This window comes from Cucurbita pepo, chromosome 4 (genome assembly GCF_057944985.1).
Source record: "Cucurbita pepo subsp. pepo isolate OVF chromosome 4, ASM5794498v1, whole genome shotgun sequence".
NCBI classification, from domain to species: domain Eukaryota; kingdom Viridiplantae; phylum Streptophyta; class Magnoliopsida; order Cucurbitales; family Cucurbitaceae; genus Cucurbita; species Cucurbita pepo.
In genome coordinates, this window is record NC_141801.1 from 13,714,399 (window position 1) to 13,732,236 (window position 17,838).

The window sequence follows — 17,838 nt, forward strand, 5'->3', positions numbered from 1 at the left end:
TCTTTAAAATCAAAACCCTCTTTTGGTTGTGGTAGGATGTTTATATAGGAGTGGGTCACTATAAAGTTTCCTCTATTTTTTACAGTTAACAACAAAAAGTTGTACTTAGTAAACCTGGAATATTTCAGGTAGGAGGAATTTGGTGGATAAGAAATTAAGTGTTTTTTAGAACTCCTTAAGGCAGCTCAAGTCGTTTGACAGAATAATTTTTTTGCTACAAAGATCAGGTAAGTTCATTAATGATTTTTTTTGCTAGAGATCTGATCAGTTGGTCTTGCTTTTGATAAAGCTCACAGAAATCCTCAATTTGTTAGCTGGTCCTTATTTTTGTGGGCATGTCGACACCTTGGATAGAGTTTGAAAAAGTGTCCATATTCCTCCAGTGTATGCTTTGTAAAACACGATGGAAAAGCAAGATCATGCTAGGTATTATGCTAGGCCTCATGTTTGGTCCTCTTACTTTTCATTAAATCAATGGAAATGTAACATCAACACATATGCTGAGGTTGAAGCCTGGCTTTGATTCAAATTTCTTTCGAGTTCCGAGAAGAAAGTTAGGCATCCACCATATTGATGATGGAAAAATTCTAAATTGAAGGCACTGCTGAGAATTTCTGAATCTTGAATTTTCCTATGCTTAAATCCTCCCAAAATCTCAGTCTCCCACCAACTTTCATCCGAAGCTTAACTCAGTAGAAATAAACCCAAACTTCTTTAATATCTGATCTAATCAATGTGTCAGACCCCTAGTAGCACATCAAATAGAGGACTCTTTTGCTGCACAGCTAAACTGAATTACTAATCCAGATTGTTGAAAGCTTTCTGGTAATGGTGTTCATACGATGATTTTGTTTGGTTTATTTGACATTTGCAGGCTGTTTTTAGCTTCATAACTATGCAGCTTCAGTTGTGTTCTGTCTTCTTCACTTTCTCTTTGGGAACTAGAACTCATTATTTTGGAAGAACTATTCTCCATGGTGGTGCCAAGGTATGTTTTGTTCTATTTGTCTAATCTAAGTAAAATAATTGAAAGTTATTTACGTTTTTTCCTGTTTAAAACCTCAAATATTTGCGCATTTACAATTCATCTACAGTATCGAGCAACTGGTAGAGGTTTCGTGGTCCAGCACATCAAATTTGCTGAAAACTATCGCCTCTACTCAAGAAGTCATTTCATCAAGGCGTGAGTGATTTCAATGATTTTTCATTTAGGAGTTCTCAGGATTTCATTGCTCAGTTTTTTGTTTGGAATTTGTTATTGCTGGTAAATGAAAATGTGTAAATTATGACAATAACTTAATTCTCAGGCTTGAGGTGGCATTGCTTCTTATTGTCTACATTGCCTATGGGTATTCAGAAGGCGGAGCAAGTTCTTTTGTTTTGCTTACTCTCAGCAGTTGGTTCCTCGTCATCTCGTGGCTCTTTGCTCCTTATATCTTCAATCCATCTGGTTTTGAGTGGCAAAAGTATGTCTGACCATAAACGTATTTATAAAAAAATCTTCCTTTTCAAGTTTTATTTAATCAGAATGTTCCGGTTTGTTCAAATAGATATTATGATCTTATTTGATAATCAGGACTGTGGAGGATTTTGATGATTGGACCAGCTGGCTATTCTACAAAGGGGGAGTAGGGGTTAAGGGAGAAAACAGTTGGGAGTCATGGTGGGACGAAGAACAGGTGAAAGAGCTTTCATTTCTTTACTTCTTCTTTTTTCTTTTTTTCTTTTTTTCTTTTTTGTACAAGACTTTTTATTGATAGATGAAAAGGAATCTAAATTTTTTGTTCTAACAATAAAAAATTTCTTATTGATATAATGAAGAGGATTAAAAATAAAAAGGATACAAACTCTCAGAGGGAATGTAAAAGAAAAATAAAAACAGCAAAGAAAAACATATAGAGAACTATGAACCAAAACTTTTTCATAGACCTAACGAAACATCACCCGTATCAAAAATGATTCTGTTATTGACTTTTGCTACCATTTTGAGAAACTTGAGAAAATTAGGGAGGGCCTTCCAAATTTGTTCCCAAATGGGCTGCTATAGCTTTTACTATGTACTTCTCAGAAATAGCAGAGCAGGCTTCATTGATAAATAAAAGAAAGTGCAGTACTTAACTTCTATCATATTTCAACTTACCTTTATTTTTCTTAATTATTTTTCCTCTTAGGCACATATTCAAACATTGCGAGGTCGAATTTTGGAGACACTTTTGACTGTGAGGTTCTTTATATTTCAATATGGCGTTGTGTACAAACTCCATCTCACAGGAAAGGACACATCACTTGCGGTAACCTCTTTTTCCTTGGTTGACTTTTTCTTATTCTTGATAAGAAAATGAAAAGTAGAATATATGTTAATCCTATATTTAGTCAAAACTTGAAGTTCAATTGGTTGGTTGCGGCTGCTGTGGATGAGCATGTTACTTGATTTTGATTTTTCATCTGAACTGATGGTGTTCAGCAGATTTGGAAGTGTGTTGGTTTTTCCAATTGTGAAGAAATATGGAAGTACTTGGTTGCATTAAATCATAAAACAGAACTTGAAATTTATTAGCTTCTACATTGTGAACATAACAGTAACTATGGGAGATTGCTTTGACTCTTTATAGCGTGCAATCGCAAGTCTGATTGAGATCATTCGCTTCTCTGATCTAACAATTGTCTTCGTGTTTGTTTAGTTATATGGTTTCTCGTGGGTGGTGCTTGTTGGAATTGTTTTGATATTCAAGGTTTGTACAAGTTCCTCGCCAATTCTTTACCTCATCCACCAATTTGCTCTTCAAATGTTTCAATGCAATTCACTCTAATAATTCTTCTCTCTGCAGATCTTCACCTTCAGTCCTAAAAAATCAACGAACTTCCAGCTATTGATGAGATTTATTCAGGGTGTCACAGCCATAATTCTGGTAACAGCGCTTGGTCTAATCGTTGGCTTTACTAACCTGTCAATAACCGACTTATTTGCTAGTGTTCTGGCATTTATTCCGACTGGATGGGCTATGTTATCTGTAAGTTCAATATCATTTAAATGAGTTGATAATGGCAAGCATCTTTGTTTCTAATCGTTCTCTTCTGGTTGTTTCAAACAGTTAGCAGTTACTTGGAAGAGAGTAGTGAGGAGTCTAGGCTTGTGGGACTCGGTGCGTGAATTTGCCAGGATGTATGATGCTGGGATGGGTTTGATAATATTCGTGCCCATAGCATTCTTGTCCTGGTTTCCATTCATTTCCACGTTCCAGTCTCGTCTGCTCTTCAACCAAGCTTTCAGCCGTGGGCTCGAGATCTCGCTCATCCTTGCTGGAAACAAAGCTAACGTTGAGACGTACTGATTTTAGCAGAGAAGAACACATTGGCAGCAATGTAGATAGATATTCTATTGTAGACGTTACTCAAATCTTCTGTATCATGCATTCATTTCTGAGTTGTGATTGTTAGATTTTATTAGGGTGGTTCATATATTAGCGTTTGTTTCAATAGGTTGGTTGGAGTGTGGAGGAAGGCAAGACTGAGTAAGTTTATTATATATTATGGGGTTTTTTCCTCTTCCTGTTTTTCTATCTAGGTGTACTCATCGTTTCATTCTCGATTCAAAGTTCAATCATGTTTTCCCTCTCCCTCTCGAGTCTCGATTAGCGGGAAAATACGCCTAATCAAGTACGTTCTGCAATCTATAATTAAAGGTCAAAAAGCAAACAAATTTATACAGGCAAAACTGAATAGTGAACCATAGTATTCTTTTTTTTTTTTCTTTTTCCTTGATCATTAACATCCTCTCGTTGTGTTCATACATTGCCAATACATCGCTTCCAACTTTCGTCCTAACCCAAAAAATCAAATGAATTCAGCAATGCCAACACACATCCGACCAATAATCCCAACAACGCCAACTTCAGCTGCGCTCATCATTTTCCTGCCAAACCTGCTTCAATTTTAACGTTTTGAAGGCAAGGAAAAGTCATGGAGCACAGTGGCTATTAATGGATCTTTGAAGACTATCACAAGGCTGCCTGTGATGGCCTGCACATCCATTTACCACGTTCAGACATCTACAAAGAAAACCAACAAAACTCCTAATTGATTTCACCGTCTTCAACATCATTTGCTGGCTTGTTAACACTCTGGGGTGGTGGTGGTGGTTCACTTACATCCTCTTCCTCTTCATCATCCACCTTCATGTACAAGCCAAGTTGTTCCAAGGGATTACTACCTTTAAGCTTGAAACTGCCATATCCATTCTGAGAATATTCTGGGCTTGACTTCTCTGTGAAGTTCGGTAGCTGCTCGTCATTTGAAGCCCTAAGCATTTCTAGATCCTCCATGAATTGACTGTTCTCATTAATATCAACAGTCCTCTCCATCTGCGTGATGGTAAGAATACAGCTTGAAAAAATTCAAATGGCTAGCACAAGATAATGATTATATTTATAAACTCTATTATACCTTAAGTAAGGCCTGACGTGCAGCTTCTCTATCCAACTCCCTTTTCTTCTTTGCTTCAGCCGCAGCTTCTGCTTCTGCCTTCCTGTGAGCATCCTCTGCAGCTTTGGCCTCTGCTTGCAACCGGGCTTTTTCTGTACGGAAAAAAAAAAACATGAATTATCGACTTCTGAAATGGTCGTGATCACACTATTCTTTCTCCAGTGTGATTATGTCCTGTCTCAAATTCTGAAGTAGAGACTTCAACCTTCTCTTTTCTGTCTTTCAAGTTCCTCCCTCTCCATTCGCACTTTTTCAGGATCCCGCTTGTCACCCTGTAGCCAACTCACGTTAGCAACCTTCCAATAATAAACGACCAATCATAAGTAGAACCTCAGGTTTAACAAACCTTTTCAAGTGCCTTTTCTCGAGCTTTCAGTATCGTGTCGGCAAATCGGTTTCTCAATAAAGCTGCACGGTATAGCCTGTCAGGGGAGACTTGCCTCTTAGATGGAGCACCCTCCCCTATAATGTTAAGCATCGAAGATAAGTTGAAGTTCTAAAACCATAAGGCAGAAAAGTTTATCATGATGCTTTCTTTTCTTACCCTCCTTTTGGTAGCTATCCGTGTCAGTAGTGTTTGTATTGCCCTGAGCAGATTGCTCAACTAGACCAATTCCATTTTCTTCAACTGCACAGTTATGGAAAAACAGCTACTTCATCATAAGCACTGATGATGAACAAATCACTGGAGGCAAAACCTCTGTCAGCAAACTGAAGATACAAGGTTTAGCACCTGATACTCACAATTTCCAATTTCTAAATCACCAACTTCATATTGCTTCTGATCCACATTTGTTTCAGAAGACAAAATTTCCTGACATGATAAAGGAAGCCCAAGTAAATTTGTGCAACTCATTCTACGTGGCTATTCTATTAGAAATAGAAGTATTTAAGTACAATGACATGCACAATTATCTAAATACACAATAACTCCAAGGATATAAAATCCTGCACGCAAACATTTCACAAAGCATCATCACAACTATGAACATTAATTTGTTTCATATTTCATATACAACCATGAACAATAAAGAAACACTCGGTCAGTAAATTACTCAAACATTTTTAGCCCATGACAAACAAGAGAATTAACTCATAACTCTGAGTTAATGTAAAAACTTATATTTGAAGTCAATGTTCCCACTATGAGTTGTAGGTAGGATTGTATAGTTCCCGAAGCAGGTGGAGGAAACTTCTGTACAAAGTAGAAAAATTGAAAAGCTATTAGTCTTTCTAAAAGTAGGAAATTGACACTTTTTTGTTGCCAATTTATGATTGACAAAAACGTTATTGCATTTTGTCCAACGTCCGACACAAAATTGGGGGATGATGAAATTGAAGATTGAGCTTCATTTTCGAACATGCTAGCTGACTTCGCTATCACAAATAAACATTTAGCTTTCATCTTCTCAATGTACTCTTTATTCAGAAGCAAATAAAGAAGTAGATCATCTTTTATCCTTTGTCCTTTTACAGTAAAAGAAATTTGTGCTTGAAGCTCTCTAACAGATATCAACTTTTCTCCATGTTCTCTTTGTTCAGAAGCACATAAAGAAGTAGACCATCTTCTTTTCCTTTGTTCTTTTAAAATAAGAAAATTCTGTGTTTCGTGCTCTCTAACTAGATACTTTGACTGTCCTGGATTCCCTCACAACTGTGTAGGAAGAAATTTGCTTCAACTTGCTATGACGTAACCCTTCAAAACGAGGGCTAGGAAGCTTTAGTCTAATGTTATAAAATCGTACTTTCAATTATATGATGGGAAACAATAGAATTTTCAAATAAAAAGAGAAAATTGTGGAGAAATATTTGAAAGAGCAAAATTTCATGTCTTGTTTTGAGTTTCTATACATGTACAGTTTAGAAACCATAGTCCCTGAGTAAATAAACAGTGTTATTATGAGCTCCATTGGAGGGTTTTCTTCTGAACCACACTAGCTCAATCAACTTCTCTCCCTAACTTTTCACTAAGCAACGAAATGATTTGAATAGACAAAGATGATCAGCTGATTTATCTACACTATGCACTAAGCTCAAAAGGATTGTTACGAATAGCCCATTGGAATCAAAAGACCGATGATACTACGAAAATAAAAGAAAATGAAAAGTTTGGAAGAATATCAAGTCCCTCCCCTCTCCATGCATCCTCCCAAAATCTAATTAGGATCGCATAACTAAGAAAACAGTTGATAGGGCAGAGAAAAGTCACGACCATCAATGAGTCGTCTACCATGCACATAAGGAAATTATATGTAATAATACTGCAACACACAGAATTTTTCTTTAAAAATAATTATAATAAAGAAAACTATTTAACCAATAAAACTTGGTTGTAGAAATAAAGTTGCATTTTGTGTTAAGACTTATGACCCCATTAAACATCAAACACAAAAGCCAAGAGGAATCTATTCCCCTCGATTTAAATAAAAGAATTACGATTAAAAAATCAGAATAGCGACATGATAATTCGGTAATAACATAGATATACTAAAGCTTATTTTCAACAAAATCCTTTATATTACTAATAAGATCTATTTGTCCTTCAAAGTTCACTTCTAAAAAAATAGAACCACACATCCAATGCCCTTGCCTTACCATTAATTGCATTACTCTGCCAAATTAAATTCCTTAATCCACACCACTGATTTCCCCTTGAGATGTGTAAATATTTAGTCAAGAAAAAAGGTAATGCGTGAAAGGGGGAAAAGAAAACATTCTCCATATAGTCCTAAACAATGGAAGTTTTTGGGTTTTCAATACCTTTGGAGCCGCATCACTATCTAATGCTTTAGCAGCATTTGATTCACTCGCCGATAAACTATCTGAGCCAGAATCTGCATGGTCGAACAGCAGAATACTTTTAGATTTGGCGTGAGAGAGAGACTCGTCAAGTTATATTACAGATTGATATTATAAAAAATAATGAAGATTACAAAACAATTGTCCAGTCATACATATCTAACATAACTACGAACACGCCAAAATCCTAAATTCAAAAAGAAGAAATCCTTGCAATAGAAACTCCCCAAGGAAACAGTAGCTCAAGTTAAAAACCCTTTTGAAATTTTTTTATTTAGAATGAATAGAAGAATGCATAACAAGGTTCAAAGTTTTAAGTCAAAATTAAATGATAACACCAGAAATTAATGAAAAGGAATTAGGGGCAGGTAACAACACCAACCACTTGATGTAGAACCTGATTCACTACTCGAGCTACTGGAATGACTGCATTTACTCTCTCTATGGACTGCATCTTTCTCTATCTCTATTGGAGGATAGCTTGAAACAGGAGGGTCACTTCCACCAACAATGTCTACATCGTCATCAATCCGACCATTTCCTAACAAGGGAAAAATGAAAATTTAGAAGATCCAGGAAATCAACCTTCATTTTGAACATAAATCTATCCATGAATTACCTCTACATGGTGGCATTGATGAATTGCTCAATCCTGATTCGTTGCGAAGCTGCTTAGTAGAATATGACAGCAATTAGAAGCCATTGAATAAGTCATTGTAATCAGTGCAATTTTAATGATAAACACGTGAAAATGAGAATGGAAACATGTATACACCTCCACCACACAAGGTTCAGCCGTTGTGCGTTTCTGCTTTTCCATTATATAGTCGTCCAATTTCTTCTTCAATGCAAACAAGGTATCATCACTAAGAGTATCAATATCAATTTCAATCTCCTCCTCACCCGCTAGAGGATTAGAACTGTGCTCCTTTAGGAAATCAATGATGCTTTCAGGCAATTCTCCCAGCAACGCCTCCAACTCCACACTCAGTTTATGCTTCTCCTGGTCAGTCATGATTTTTGACACACTGTTTGGCTGAATATCAGGGCTATTAGTAGGGACTATTGTCTTTTTTGAACATGACACGGGCAGAGTACTTTCAGCTTCCTTATGAACAATAGTGGCTGAAGATACTTGACGTTGTTCTTCAGTTGTTACAGGGAGCTTCTTCTCTATAGTTTTCCATCTAACTTCAAAATATTTACTTAGGGTCTTAGCCATGACATGGACGTCATTCCCGGGAGGGTTGTAAGTCATCGCATTTGAAAAAGTAAGTCGAACATCTGCAGCAAAATCCAATGGATGTGTGTATTCTCCTGCAGTAATCTTCGACTTCACAGTGCCCAGATCCATTGGATGCTTTATAACAGTGAAATAATCTGGAATATTCAACTTGACCACATCAACTGGGGTGTTAAAAACCCAACCAAATTGATGCGACATCAAGCGAGGCAGCAGCTGTTCACATTGTTTCAATAACAATGCTGTCGAGGAAGCAGATACAACAGCTGGTTTAACAGACTCAAACCGCCCAGATGAGCTTCTTACAGCTGAAGGGCCATTGCGCCCAGAGGGCACTAGCTTTTTAGCAGGAGGAACCGATACCTCGGACAACCTATTAGAAGTCTCTGGAGGAACTCCCCTGTGCTGATCACTATAACTCTGAATATTACTCGACGATGAAACAGCCAAACTCGAACTAACGTCAGAAGCTTTCTTTTGCAGAACTCGGACCTGCTCAAGTTCTAACTTTAACCTTATCTCTAAACCTTTCCTTTCAGATCGAGACAATGATGATATAGAAAAAACTTGAAGAGGAGCACCGAAACAATCATAACCATTTGCATTCATACTAACACGCTTTCTCTTGAAGGCCCGTGGATCATCTAGAGATGAGATTCCAGTATCCATTCGTCCAGAGCTCCCTAACCCTTCTGATTCGCCAACAGTTTCCACAGCATGTCGGTAATCTGGAACAAAACCAAAAGAAAGACCTTTGGAATATTTCCTCGATTTCCCCATTACCTGTGAAAGTGAGTACTTTCTCGATTCCTTCTGTCCAGCAAACTCAATAGGAACAGTCGGTGCCATAGGATTAATTCCCAGCAACTGCACATGTCAACTGCAACCATAAACTTTGTACCCGAACTATGATATTCCAATCCATATTATATCAAAATTGAAGCTCCGCCCAATGTAGAAGTCCGGGTTTAAAGAAATATGCGCGCAGTTATTTGTTTGTAGCAAGCAACGAATTAATTTTAAGTTTGGTCTTTTGACATTGATAAATAATCTTAAGAAGATTAATACTTCATCACAACAACGGTGTCCTGTGGTCGACCAGTGCACGAATGGGTTGCCATTTGAAGGAATCCCAAAGCTCGTGAAAGAAATTCACTATTTCCTCCCTGGATGAATTGAAACATCAACAGGTTGACAGAGAATAGGTTCAGACAAGTTCCCAGAAGTCACTTAAACAATAGACAATGACTAAACAACCCAAACCACAAAAATCCAGTGGCTCAGTCCAAGCAATTGAAATCCCGGCAAACTCAGAAGCTTCGACCACATAACCATATATTCCATGAAAACAAAATTGCTTCCTCAGCCCATCACCTCCTGCCGTCGCAAACATCAGCCTCACTCCTTAAGAGATACTTCCGCCTTCGGAAGAACCCAAAATGAAAAGGAGAAGAAAATTCGAGAAGGAGAGAAAATCGAAATATATGAAGGGCAGAATATAATCCAAGATCATGAGATAAACCCCTCGAAACGAAACCCTAGATCGAGCAGGAGTAAACGAAATTAGGCCAAAAATCAGAACAGAACAGGAAACACGAAAAAGGCAAGAACTCTATGAAGGCGCTGGTAGAAATCCCATTGGAAACCTGGATCACGAGCAGAGCCCGTCGCTCGCAAAGCAAACCAACCCCGGAAAGACGATAACGTCCTTTACAGAGAGATGGAGAGAGGAATGGGGAACTGCTGAGAGAAATAGACAGTTGAGGCCGGAAACTCAGATTGTTGGACTGGTTCCGTCTTATTTAAAGGCCCGCTGGCCTCGATCCCCGCCGCTGGCAAACGAATCTGGGCCGTCCATTCTCTCCCCTCCAAAGATTCCAGCCATGGTATCTAAAACCCGTTCAGGCACGTCCGATTCAGATCTATCTGATGGTGTCTTTCTTACAGAAATTATTGCCACTAACTTAAACCTAATCCAAATACCCGTGAAACTCTCGCGAGTAGAGAGTTGTGGCAACTCGCGCTGGGACTCGGCAACGTGTCATATTAGGTGCCTGTTTTGTTTTACCCGCGAGTGAGGAAAGTTTGATGGGGACGTCGACCACGTGTCTGTTTGACTTCTTACGGCAGCAAGACGATGTGCTGGATTTGGCGTCCCTCTCTTTCATCATTATTCTTTTTTTAATTTTTTCTCTTTAATTTTGATTATGATCTTAATAAAAATTAAAAATTAAGTTAACACCACTCTATTTCACAATTAATTTTACAATGTTTAAACACTTTAACTTGCATACAATTAGTTTTATCGTTTGAATCAATATTTAATCATTTTTTTATTTGTATGATTGTTGTGATTAAGTTGCTTTAATATTTTTATTATCAAATTTTAGCATTTAGGTCAAGCTATTTAAACAGATTTGATTCATTGGTTCCTTTAGGATTAATTTTCTAACTTAGTGATACAAAACATTGATTACAACATTGTTTATTGGGGATTGGTATTGGGGTAACACATAAGAAACAGTAATTCGAAACAGCAACAATGGAGTAATCATATTCATACCGCCATTGAAACGAAGAGGAAGCTACTCGTTGCTGTGATTGACACTCTTCCTCGTTCCCATCGCCCAACGGGAGAGAAGATAGAGCTGAACAGTTTCATTCGCGGCGTGGCATCCCATAAGCAGATAATTCCGAGGCCGAACCATATATCCAAATCTCATGCCAGACAGCGAATAGACGCACAAAACTGCAGATCATCAGCACACTCGTTACAATTTCTTGTTTATTATATTCAAAAAAGTTCATCCGTGGAACATAACTTATTTTGGTAAAATCGAGCATGAACAGCACAAATTTTTTGAACCTGCCGTCATTTTGCCGGATATCTTATCGGCTGGCTTTTTCACATCTGCCAGCCCCTGCGATTGAAGACACCACAGACAGAGAAGAAGTTGAAAAAGGAAGATGAGAAATCAAGACTCCAGATATTGTAATATTAGATTAACAGATCATACAGCAACCACGAAACCGAAGTTTGCAGCAGGTCCCCAAAAATGAGTTGTTTTAGGGCCAACAGGACTGTTGAGGAACGCTCGGAACGAAGACATCGAAGCCGCCTCGAACTATTGCTTTGGCTGCCGCTACGAATGACAATCGCACGGAGGCTAAGAAATTAAAGAAAATCAAAAGCAATAGGCAAATCTACGAAAGTCAGTCCAAGGATGTATCCTTAAAATTGCTATAAAATAAAGGAAAGAAAGAAGAGCAAGAAATCGATTTCTTAATCTTTACCATCGCTATCACTTTTCCCTGCGCGATAAACTTTGATCTGACGAGTGAATGCGTAATCGAATAGGAAATTTCGCGATTAAAAAATTTGATCAGTGAATTTGGACTTGATTGCGACCGAATTTGATCGATCGAAGATTAGGTATCTCCACCGCAAATTGCCAGAGCCGCTCGAGGAACAGAGCAAAAGAGATAAGAATATCTTGAAGCAAATACACTAATCCTGAGAGTGTGGAACCATCGCGAGGAACAGGAACTTGAAGACGAAGGTCGGAATGGCTGGGCGGCGGTGGTGCAAACGAGAGCGCGGCGCGGAGGAGCATGCTTTTTGTGAGCCTATTTGGCGGGGTTTGCGGATAGCAACGACGATAGTGCTTACCCGTTTGTTGGCAACTTCTACCAACTAATATTAAAAAAATAAGAGCATATTCATAATATGATATTATCTTTTCATTCCCAACGTTATGTATATTTTTCAATTTAGTTTTTAAAAAAGTTCCAAGTTGCTTGGTTCGTATAATTATTAGAAAAAAATGTGATTAAGACGCTTTTCCCTTCAAAGAAAGATATTTTGTCACGTCTTTCTTCTTCTATATATATATATATATTTTTTTAATAAAATTTGTTATTATAAAAAAAAAAAAAAAAAAAAAAAAAAAAAAGGTACGGGCCATCCGTTGGAAGCCCAATGGAGAGCTTTCGGCCCAATGCATAACTGTGTACACGTTGCCCATTGGATAACACAGCCTTAAAGTTAATAGACACGTGTCCATAATAACAACTACCCCCACAAAAAGCTGACAGTGAAATTACAAATATCCCCAATTTTAGGAAAACGACAATTTAATTATTAATAGAAAGCTAAATTAATTTAAAATTTCCAATTAATTCTACCTCTAAAAAAATATAAACTTAAAAAGAACAAATCAATAATTCTCTTTATTATTACTAGTAAAACAATTTTTAATACCCTTAATTTATTTTTTAAAAAATTGAACATTAATATTTTAAAATATTTTGAAAAAATATACATATTCTTCGGTTTTCTCCCAACTACCTCCTCGTTCTCATAGGTCAGTTATACTAATAATGCAAGCAAGAAGCACATTATGATTATAAAAAGAAAAGCAGGGACTTCATTATTGGTGGTATAATATATAAAAATAAAAGTAGAAAAATATTTGAATCCATAGGAGACGTGTGTTTGTTGAGGCTTTTTGTTTGACGTTTATCCAGTGATATACGAACGGCATCGGATGACCGATGATGTAGCTTTCGTCTTGCATCAACATTATCCCATGTGCATAGCGTGGTCCATGTCGTGCTTATATTAATGGGCTGCGGACAAGCAGAAACGCATACACAAACACAAGAATACAAGGCAGGGAAGCGCAGTGGCAGGGCAGCTTGTTGCAGGCGGCGGCAATGGCGAAGCCAAATCGTGTAACCAATTCTTCTGTAGCCTCTGATTTCATCGACTTCTTGAACGCTTCCCCGACTGCTTTCCACGCCGTTGGTAACTTCCCTTCCGTTTCCCAATCACACATTACAAGTTTAAATTCATAATTTCTTATGTTTAAATGTTTTTTTGTAATTAAGAAAGTTGGTATTTTATAGTTTTAAAAGTTTGAAAGGAATCATTATTGTTTCATTAAATAGCTTAAAACGTGGTTGAATGGCTGGAGGTTGGCAGCTATTTAACTTTGGACTTTAGTTCACGATGCATAATTTATTTAGTTTTAAAATTTTAAAATTATTGAACTAAATTGAAGATAAATATTAAATAATATTACGTTTATAAAATTGGATAATTATTATCTACCACTGAAATCAAATTGAAATATTAATTGTTTAAGAATTTGCCGCGGAATGTTACAGAGGAGGCAAAGAAGCGGCTGGTAGAAGTGGGATATGAACAACTTTCCGAGACAGAGGATTGGAAATTAGAAGCCGGCAAGAAGTACTTCTTCACCAGAAATCATTCCGCCATCATCGCTTTCGCGATCGGTAAAAAGTATGGTTCTCGATTTCATAATTGCAGTGGTTCCGATTTCATAATTTTCCATTTCTATGGTTACAGAATTCGAGTTTGATTCTATTTTTCTAGCATTTTTGGTTGCCAATGACTTGATTACGGTCTTGTACTCTTCTTTAGATACGTTGCTGGGAATGCATTTCATATTGTTGGTGCTCATACAGATAGCCCTTGTTTGAAATTGAAGCCTATAAGCAAGGTAATCATGCATTTTCATCGAGTTTTTGCGTGTACTTTTCTTGGTGGTCTTGCCACTCAAGGTACTTGAACCTTGTGCAGATTACGAAGGGTGGATTTCTGGAAGTTGGTGTTCAAATTTATGGGGGTGGGTTGTGGCACACATGGTTTGACCGGGATTTAACAGTTGCAGGAAGGGTGATTCTGAGGGAAGAGAAAAATGGTTCTGTTTCATATGTTCCTCGACTTGTTCGAATTTTGGAGCCCATATTGAGAATCCCCACATTAGCAATTCACTTGGACAGGTTTTTCTACTAAATTTAGCTTAATATTTGCCTTTTCTTGCTTCCTTGTGATGGCGGGAGGCTGAATTATACTTGGGGAAGTTTTTGCTAGCTTGCTTTATCGTTGAGTATTTCTATGCTTCTTTTTTTCCCTGTGAAAAGGGATGCAGTTGCATTTGCGGTGAACACAGAGACCCAACTTCTCCCAATTTTGGCCACGACCATTAAGGTGATTTACGGTGAAAAATCTTAGTATTTCAGTCCAATTATCAGTTCTAGCATTCACGCACACTGTTATTGTTGTTCAATGTGAGATCTCAAAGTATTCTTTATAAGGGTGCAGAAATCTCTCCCTAGTAGATGCGTTTTAAAAACCGTGAGGCTGACGGCGATACGTAACATGCCAAAGTGTACAATATCTGCTAGTGGTGGACTTGGACTGTTACAAATGGTATTAGAGCCAGACACCGGACAGTGTGTCATTGAGGACGTTGGGCCTGGATCATGAGATCCCACATCGGTTGGAGAGGAGAACGAAGCATTCCTTTTATAAGGATGTGGAAACCTCTCCCTAATAGACACGTTTTAAAAATCGTGAGGCTGACGACAATACGTAACGAGCCAAAGCGGATAATATCTGCTAGCGGTGGGGTTAGACTGTTATATTCACTTTTCCCCATACAATTGACTAGGATTATTGGTACAATTTAGGCTTCATTGAGTAATGAAGTGAATAACCTTGGAAAAACTTAGTTGATCCATAATTTTTTTTTCTCTTCACACTCTTTTCTATCATAGATTCTTTTAAGCAACTTGATAGGTAATTTCTGCCAGTATATGGTATTATGAGTGTACAGATATCAATAAACCAAGGATTCCTGACCGACTTAAGCTTTCTCTACTTAATGTTTGATCATTAGCATGTGAACAAGTCTTATGAAACATGTAATATCTGTGTGTATTTATATATCAATTTTACATCAGAAGATAGATTGTATGTATCGGACTTACTGCTTAAATTTTGCATACAAATCTTTGTGGCAAATACTATGTCTACTTGTTCATCCTGTATAATTTTAAGCTTGTCTTTCCTCTCTAATAAATGAGTGGTCACAGGGGGAATTGAATAAAGTTGTTTCCAAAAATGATGCCCAAAATGGTGGAGAGTATGCAGATCAGAAGTCAACTCCTACTAGCTCAAAGCATCACTTAATTCTGTTAGAGGTAAGATAAATCAGGAAGCAAAGACTTGTGTTCGAGTTGAACACTTCTAGACCAATTTAATTTGAATTTCGGTGGGATTAATTTGAGAATAATGATAGAAATACAAGTTAGAGAAAGGAAGATAAGATGTTTTTACCTGTCTTATATAGATACTTGCGGAGCAACTTGGCTGTGAACCAGATGACATATTTGATTTTGACTTGCAAGTATGTGATGCTCAACCAAGTGCGATTGGTGGTGCCAAGAGGGAATTCATATTCTCTGGAAGGCTCGATAATTTATGCATGACATTTTGCTCTTTGAAGGTATGTATTATGCCAGCGTGCTTAAGGGTCGATTTATAATGAATTTTCAAGTGCTTAAAAAAAGGATTTGAAGTGTAAAACACATGACACATATTAGTTGCTCTTACTTTTACAGTGTGTTCTTAATTTGGTATCACTGTAACTCCTGTAAGTGGTTTCAAATCAGGCATTGATTGACAGTACATCTTCTGAAAGTAGCCTTGAGAATGAGGCTGGTATCAGAATGGTGGCCCTGTTTGACAACGAGGAGGTTGGATCTAATTCAGCCCAGGGGGCTGGGTCTCCAGCAATGCATGATGCTTTATCACGAATCACCACTTCCTTCAGCCCATTACCTTCGGTATTCAACTTCTCCTTGCTCGTTTTCCTTGTTTTTTTTGTTTTGAGCCAAATGTCAGTTGAGACTTTCATTTGTGTCCTTAGGCCTCCAAAATCGAGTTACTGATAGATGCTCGACTACTATATCATATAATTACTCTGATTTGTGTCCTTTGGCCTCGAAGACCTCATTTGATAATCATTTGGTTTTTTTAGTTTTTAAAAGTTAAATTTATAAACACTCTTTCACTTTAAGATTTTTTTTTTTTTTTTTGTTAGTAATCGGTGTTAGGAATAACAACTCTCCACAATGGTATGATATTGTCCACTTTAAACATAAACTTTTATGGTTTTGCTTTGGGCTTCCCCAAAATATTTCGTACCAATGAAAATGTATTCCTTACCTATAAATCTATGATCATTCCTTAAATTAGCCAATGTGAGACTCCCTCCTAACAGTCCTCAACAATCGGTTTATTTATTTTGTTATCCACTTTTGATATATATTTTCAAAACCCAACCCAAATTTTGAAAACTAAAGAAAAGATAGTTTTTGTTTATGAAACTTGACTAAGAATTCAGACAAGTTTAATTTTCAAGTTGACATAGTATTGGAAACTAAACTGAACTTCTTTCATGGCTCTGGTTTGTTTACAGCTGGTTGAAAAAGCTATCCAGAAAAGTTTCCTGGTCTCTGCAGACATGGCGCATGCATTACACCCTAATTATATGGTACGCCGTCCCATTTGGTTGTGTTTTTTTTCTCTTGTATCACAATCTTTAATGTGGTGATATCAAATTCCCATCTCAGGAAAAGTATGAAGAAAATCATCGGCCCAAGTTCCATGGCGGACTGGTCATCAAGATGAATGCAAATAATAAATACGCAACTAATGCAGTCACTGCAACCATATTCCGGGAGTTCGCTTTAAAACATAACCTTCCTGTCCAGGTACATTATATTTTAACGTTGTTGTCTATGTCACCACGAACACGAACACAAACACAAACGTGAAAGTTTACAGACTAAGGTTTATTAACTTAGAGTAGAATCAAACATTTAAAGTTCTTATTGCTAATTCTTATGTTATGAAAATGATTTGGTAGTGGTAAAAGAGTATGAGTATTGCAGGATTTTGTGGTCCGCAATGACATGGCTTGTGGTACCACCATTGGCCCCATCCTTGCAAGTGGCTTAGGCATACGAACAGTTGATGTGGGAGCACCGCAGCTATCAATGCACAGTATTCGAGAAGTTTGTGGTACAGACGATGTTGATTACTCGTATCAGCATTTCAAGGCTTATTATGAAGAGTTCTCTAGTCTTCCTATGATCCCAGTTGATATCTAGAACCGTGTTTCTCGCCTATTTAGTAAATTTTCAATAATCGTGGGCATCTGCTTCCATCTAGTTTCTCTCATTGAGAATGTTAATGTTAAAATAAGGGGTGGGAATTTAAACCTGCGACCCATGATATAAAAGAAACCCAACTATGCTGCCATGGCAACTAGTTGTTAGGGGTAAGTGCTTATGTAAACTATGATCATGGTTATCTATTTTCATTAGCTATCTATGCAACTTTATTGCATCAATAAAATAAGAAGCCCTAAATTAATCTATGGAAGTGTGTATTATGGTATGTTTTTTTAGAATGTTATATACTTTCTTTGTTATCGGGA

General features: G+C 37.3%; 4 protein-coding genes across 6 annotated transcripts in view; 2 read left to right on the plus strand and 2 right to left on the minus strand.

Moving 5' to 3' along the window:
* GSL8 (glucan synthase-like 8) overlaps positions 1-3,558 on the plus strand; it is a 32,482-nt gene extending 28,924 nt beyond the window's left edge. The window contains exons 44-51 of the mRNA XM_087122961.1: positions 875-988; positions 1,095-1,183; positions 1,308-1,466; positions 1,577-1,679; positions 2,172-2,291; positions 2,682-2,732; positions 2,829-3,011; positions 3,093-3,558. Of these exons, the coding sequence (XP_086979087.1) occupies positions 875-988; positions 1,095-1,183; positions 1,308-1,466; positions 1,577-1,679; positions 2,172-2,291; positions 2,682-2,732; positions 2,829-3,011; positions 3,093-3,332 (1,059 nt within the window). The 3' untranslated portion in view covers positions 3,333-3,558. The remainder of the gene's footprint in view (positions 1-874; positions 989-1,094; positions 1,184-1,307; positions 1,467-1,576; positions 1,680-2,171; positions 2,292-2,681; positions 2,733-2,828; positions 3,012-3,092) is intronic.
* A 158-nt stretch (positions 3,559-3,716) lies between these two features.
* Positions 3,717-10,439, minus strand: LOC111793079 (transcription factor GTE10). 2 transcript variants are annotated; one of them, XM_023674799.2, is made up of 10 exons: positions 8,057-10,439; positions 7,901-7,949; positions 7,679-7,822; positions 7,243-7,316; positions 5,227-5,296; positions 5,027-5,110; positions 4,829-4,944; positions 4,688-4,754; positions 4,444-4,574; positions 3,717-4,361 (listed from the first exon to the last, which is right to left on the minus strand). In XM_023674799.2, the coding sequence occupies exons 1-10, from the start codon at positions 9,371-9,373 to the stop codon at positions 4,074-4,076; spliced, it is 2,340 nt and encodes a 779-aa protein (XP_023530567.2). In that variant the 5' UTR covers positions 9,374-10,439; the 3' UTR covers positions 3,717-4,073. The 2 variants fall into 2 exon arrangements, with proteins under 2 accessions (XP_023530567.2, XP_023530566.2); XM_023674798.2 differs by having other exon boundaries at positions 7,664-7,822.
* Positions 10,440-10,930: 491 nt separating this feature from the next.
* On the minus strand, positions 10,931-12,254 carry LOC111793762 (mitochondrial pyruvate carrier 1). 2 transcript variants are annotated; one of them, XM_087122962.1, is made up of 4 exons: positions 11,819-12,254; positions 11,542-11,728; positions 11,391-11,445; positions 10,931-11,273 (listed from the first exon to the last, which is right to left on the minus strand). In XM_087122962.1, exons 2-4 carry the CDS (start codon positions 11,632-11,634, stop codon positions 11,110-11,112), a joined length of 312 nt encoding a protein of 103 aa, XP_086979088.1. In that variant the 5' UTR covers positions 11,635-11,728; positions 11,819-12,254; the 3' UTR covers positions 10,931-11,109. The 2 variants fall into 2 exon arrangements, with proteins under 2 accessions (XP_086979088.1, XP_023531564.1); XM_023675796.2 differs by having other exon boundaries at positions 11,542-11,691; positions 11,819-12,253.
* An 809-nt stretch (positions 12,255-13,063) lies between these two features.
* Positions 13,064-17,778, plus strand: LOC111793087 (putative aspartyl aminopeptidase). Its single transcript, XM_023674815.2, has 11 exons — positions 13,064-13,331; positions 13,694-13,829; positions 13,971-14,049; positions 14,130-14,332; positions 14,474-14,540; positions 15,428-15,535; positions 15,685-15,840; positions 16,007-16,180; positions 16,816-16,890; positions 16,970-17,110; positions 17,291-17,778. Exons 1-11 carry the CDS (start codon positions 13,241-13,243, stop codon positions 17,507-17,509), a joined length of 1,449 nt encoding a protein of 482 aa, XP_023530583.2. The 5' UTR covers positions 13,064-13,240; the 3' UTR covers positions 17,510-17,778.
* The last annotated feature ends 60 nt before the right edge of the window (positions 17,779-17,838 follow it).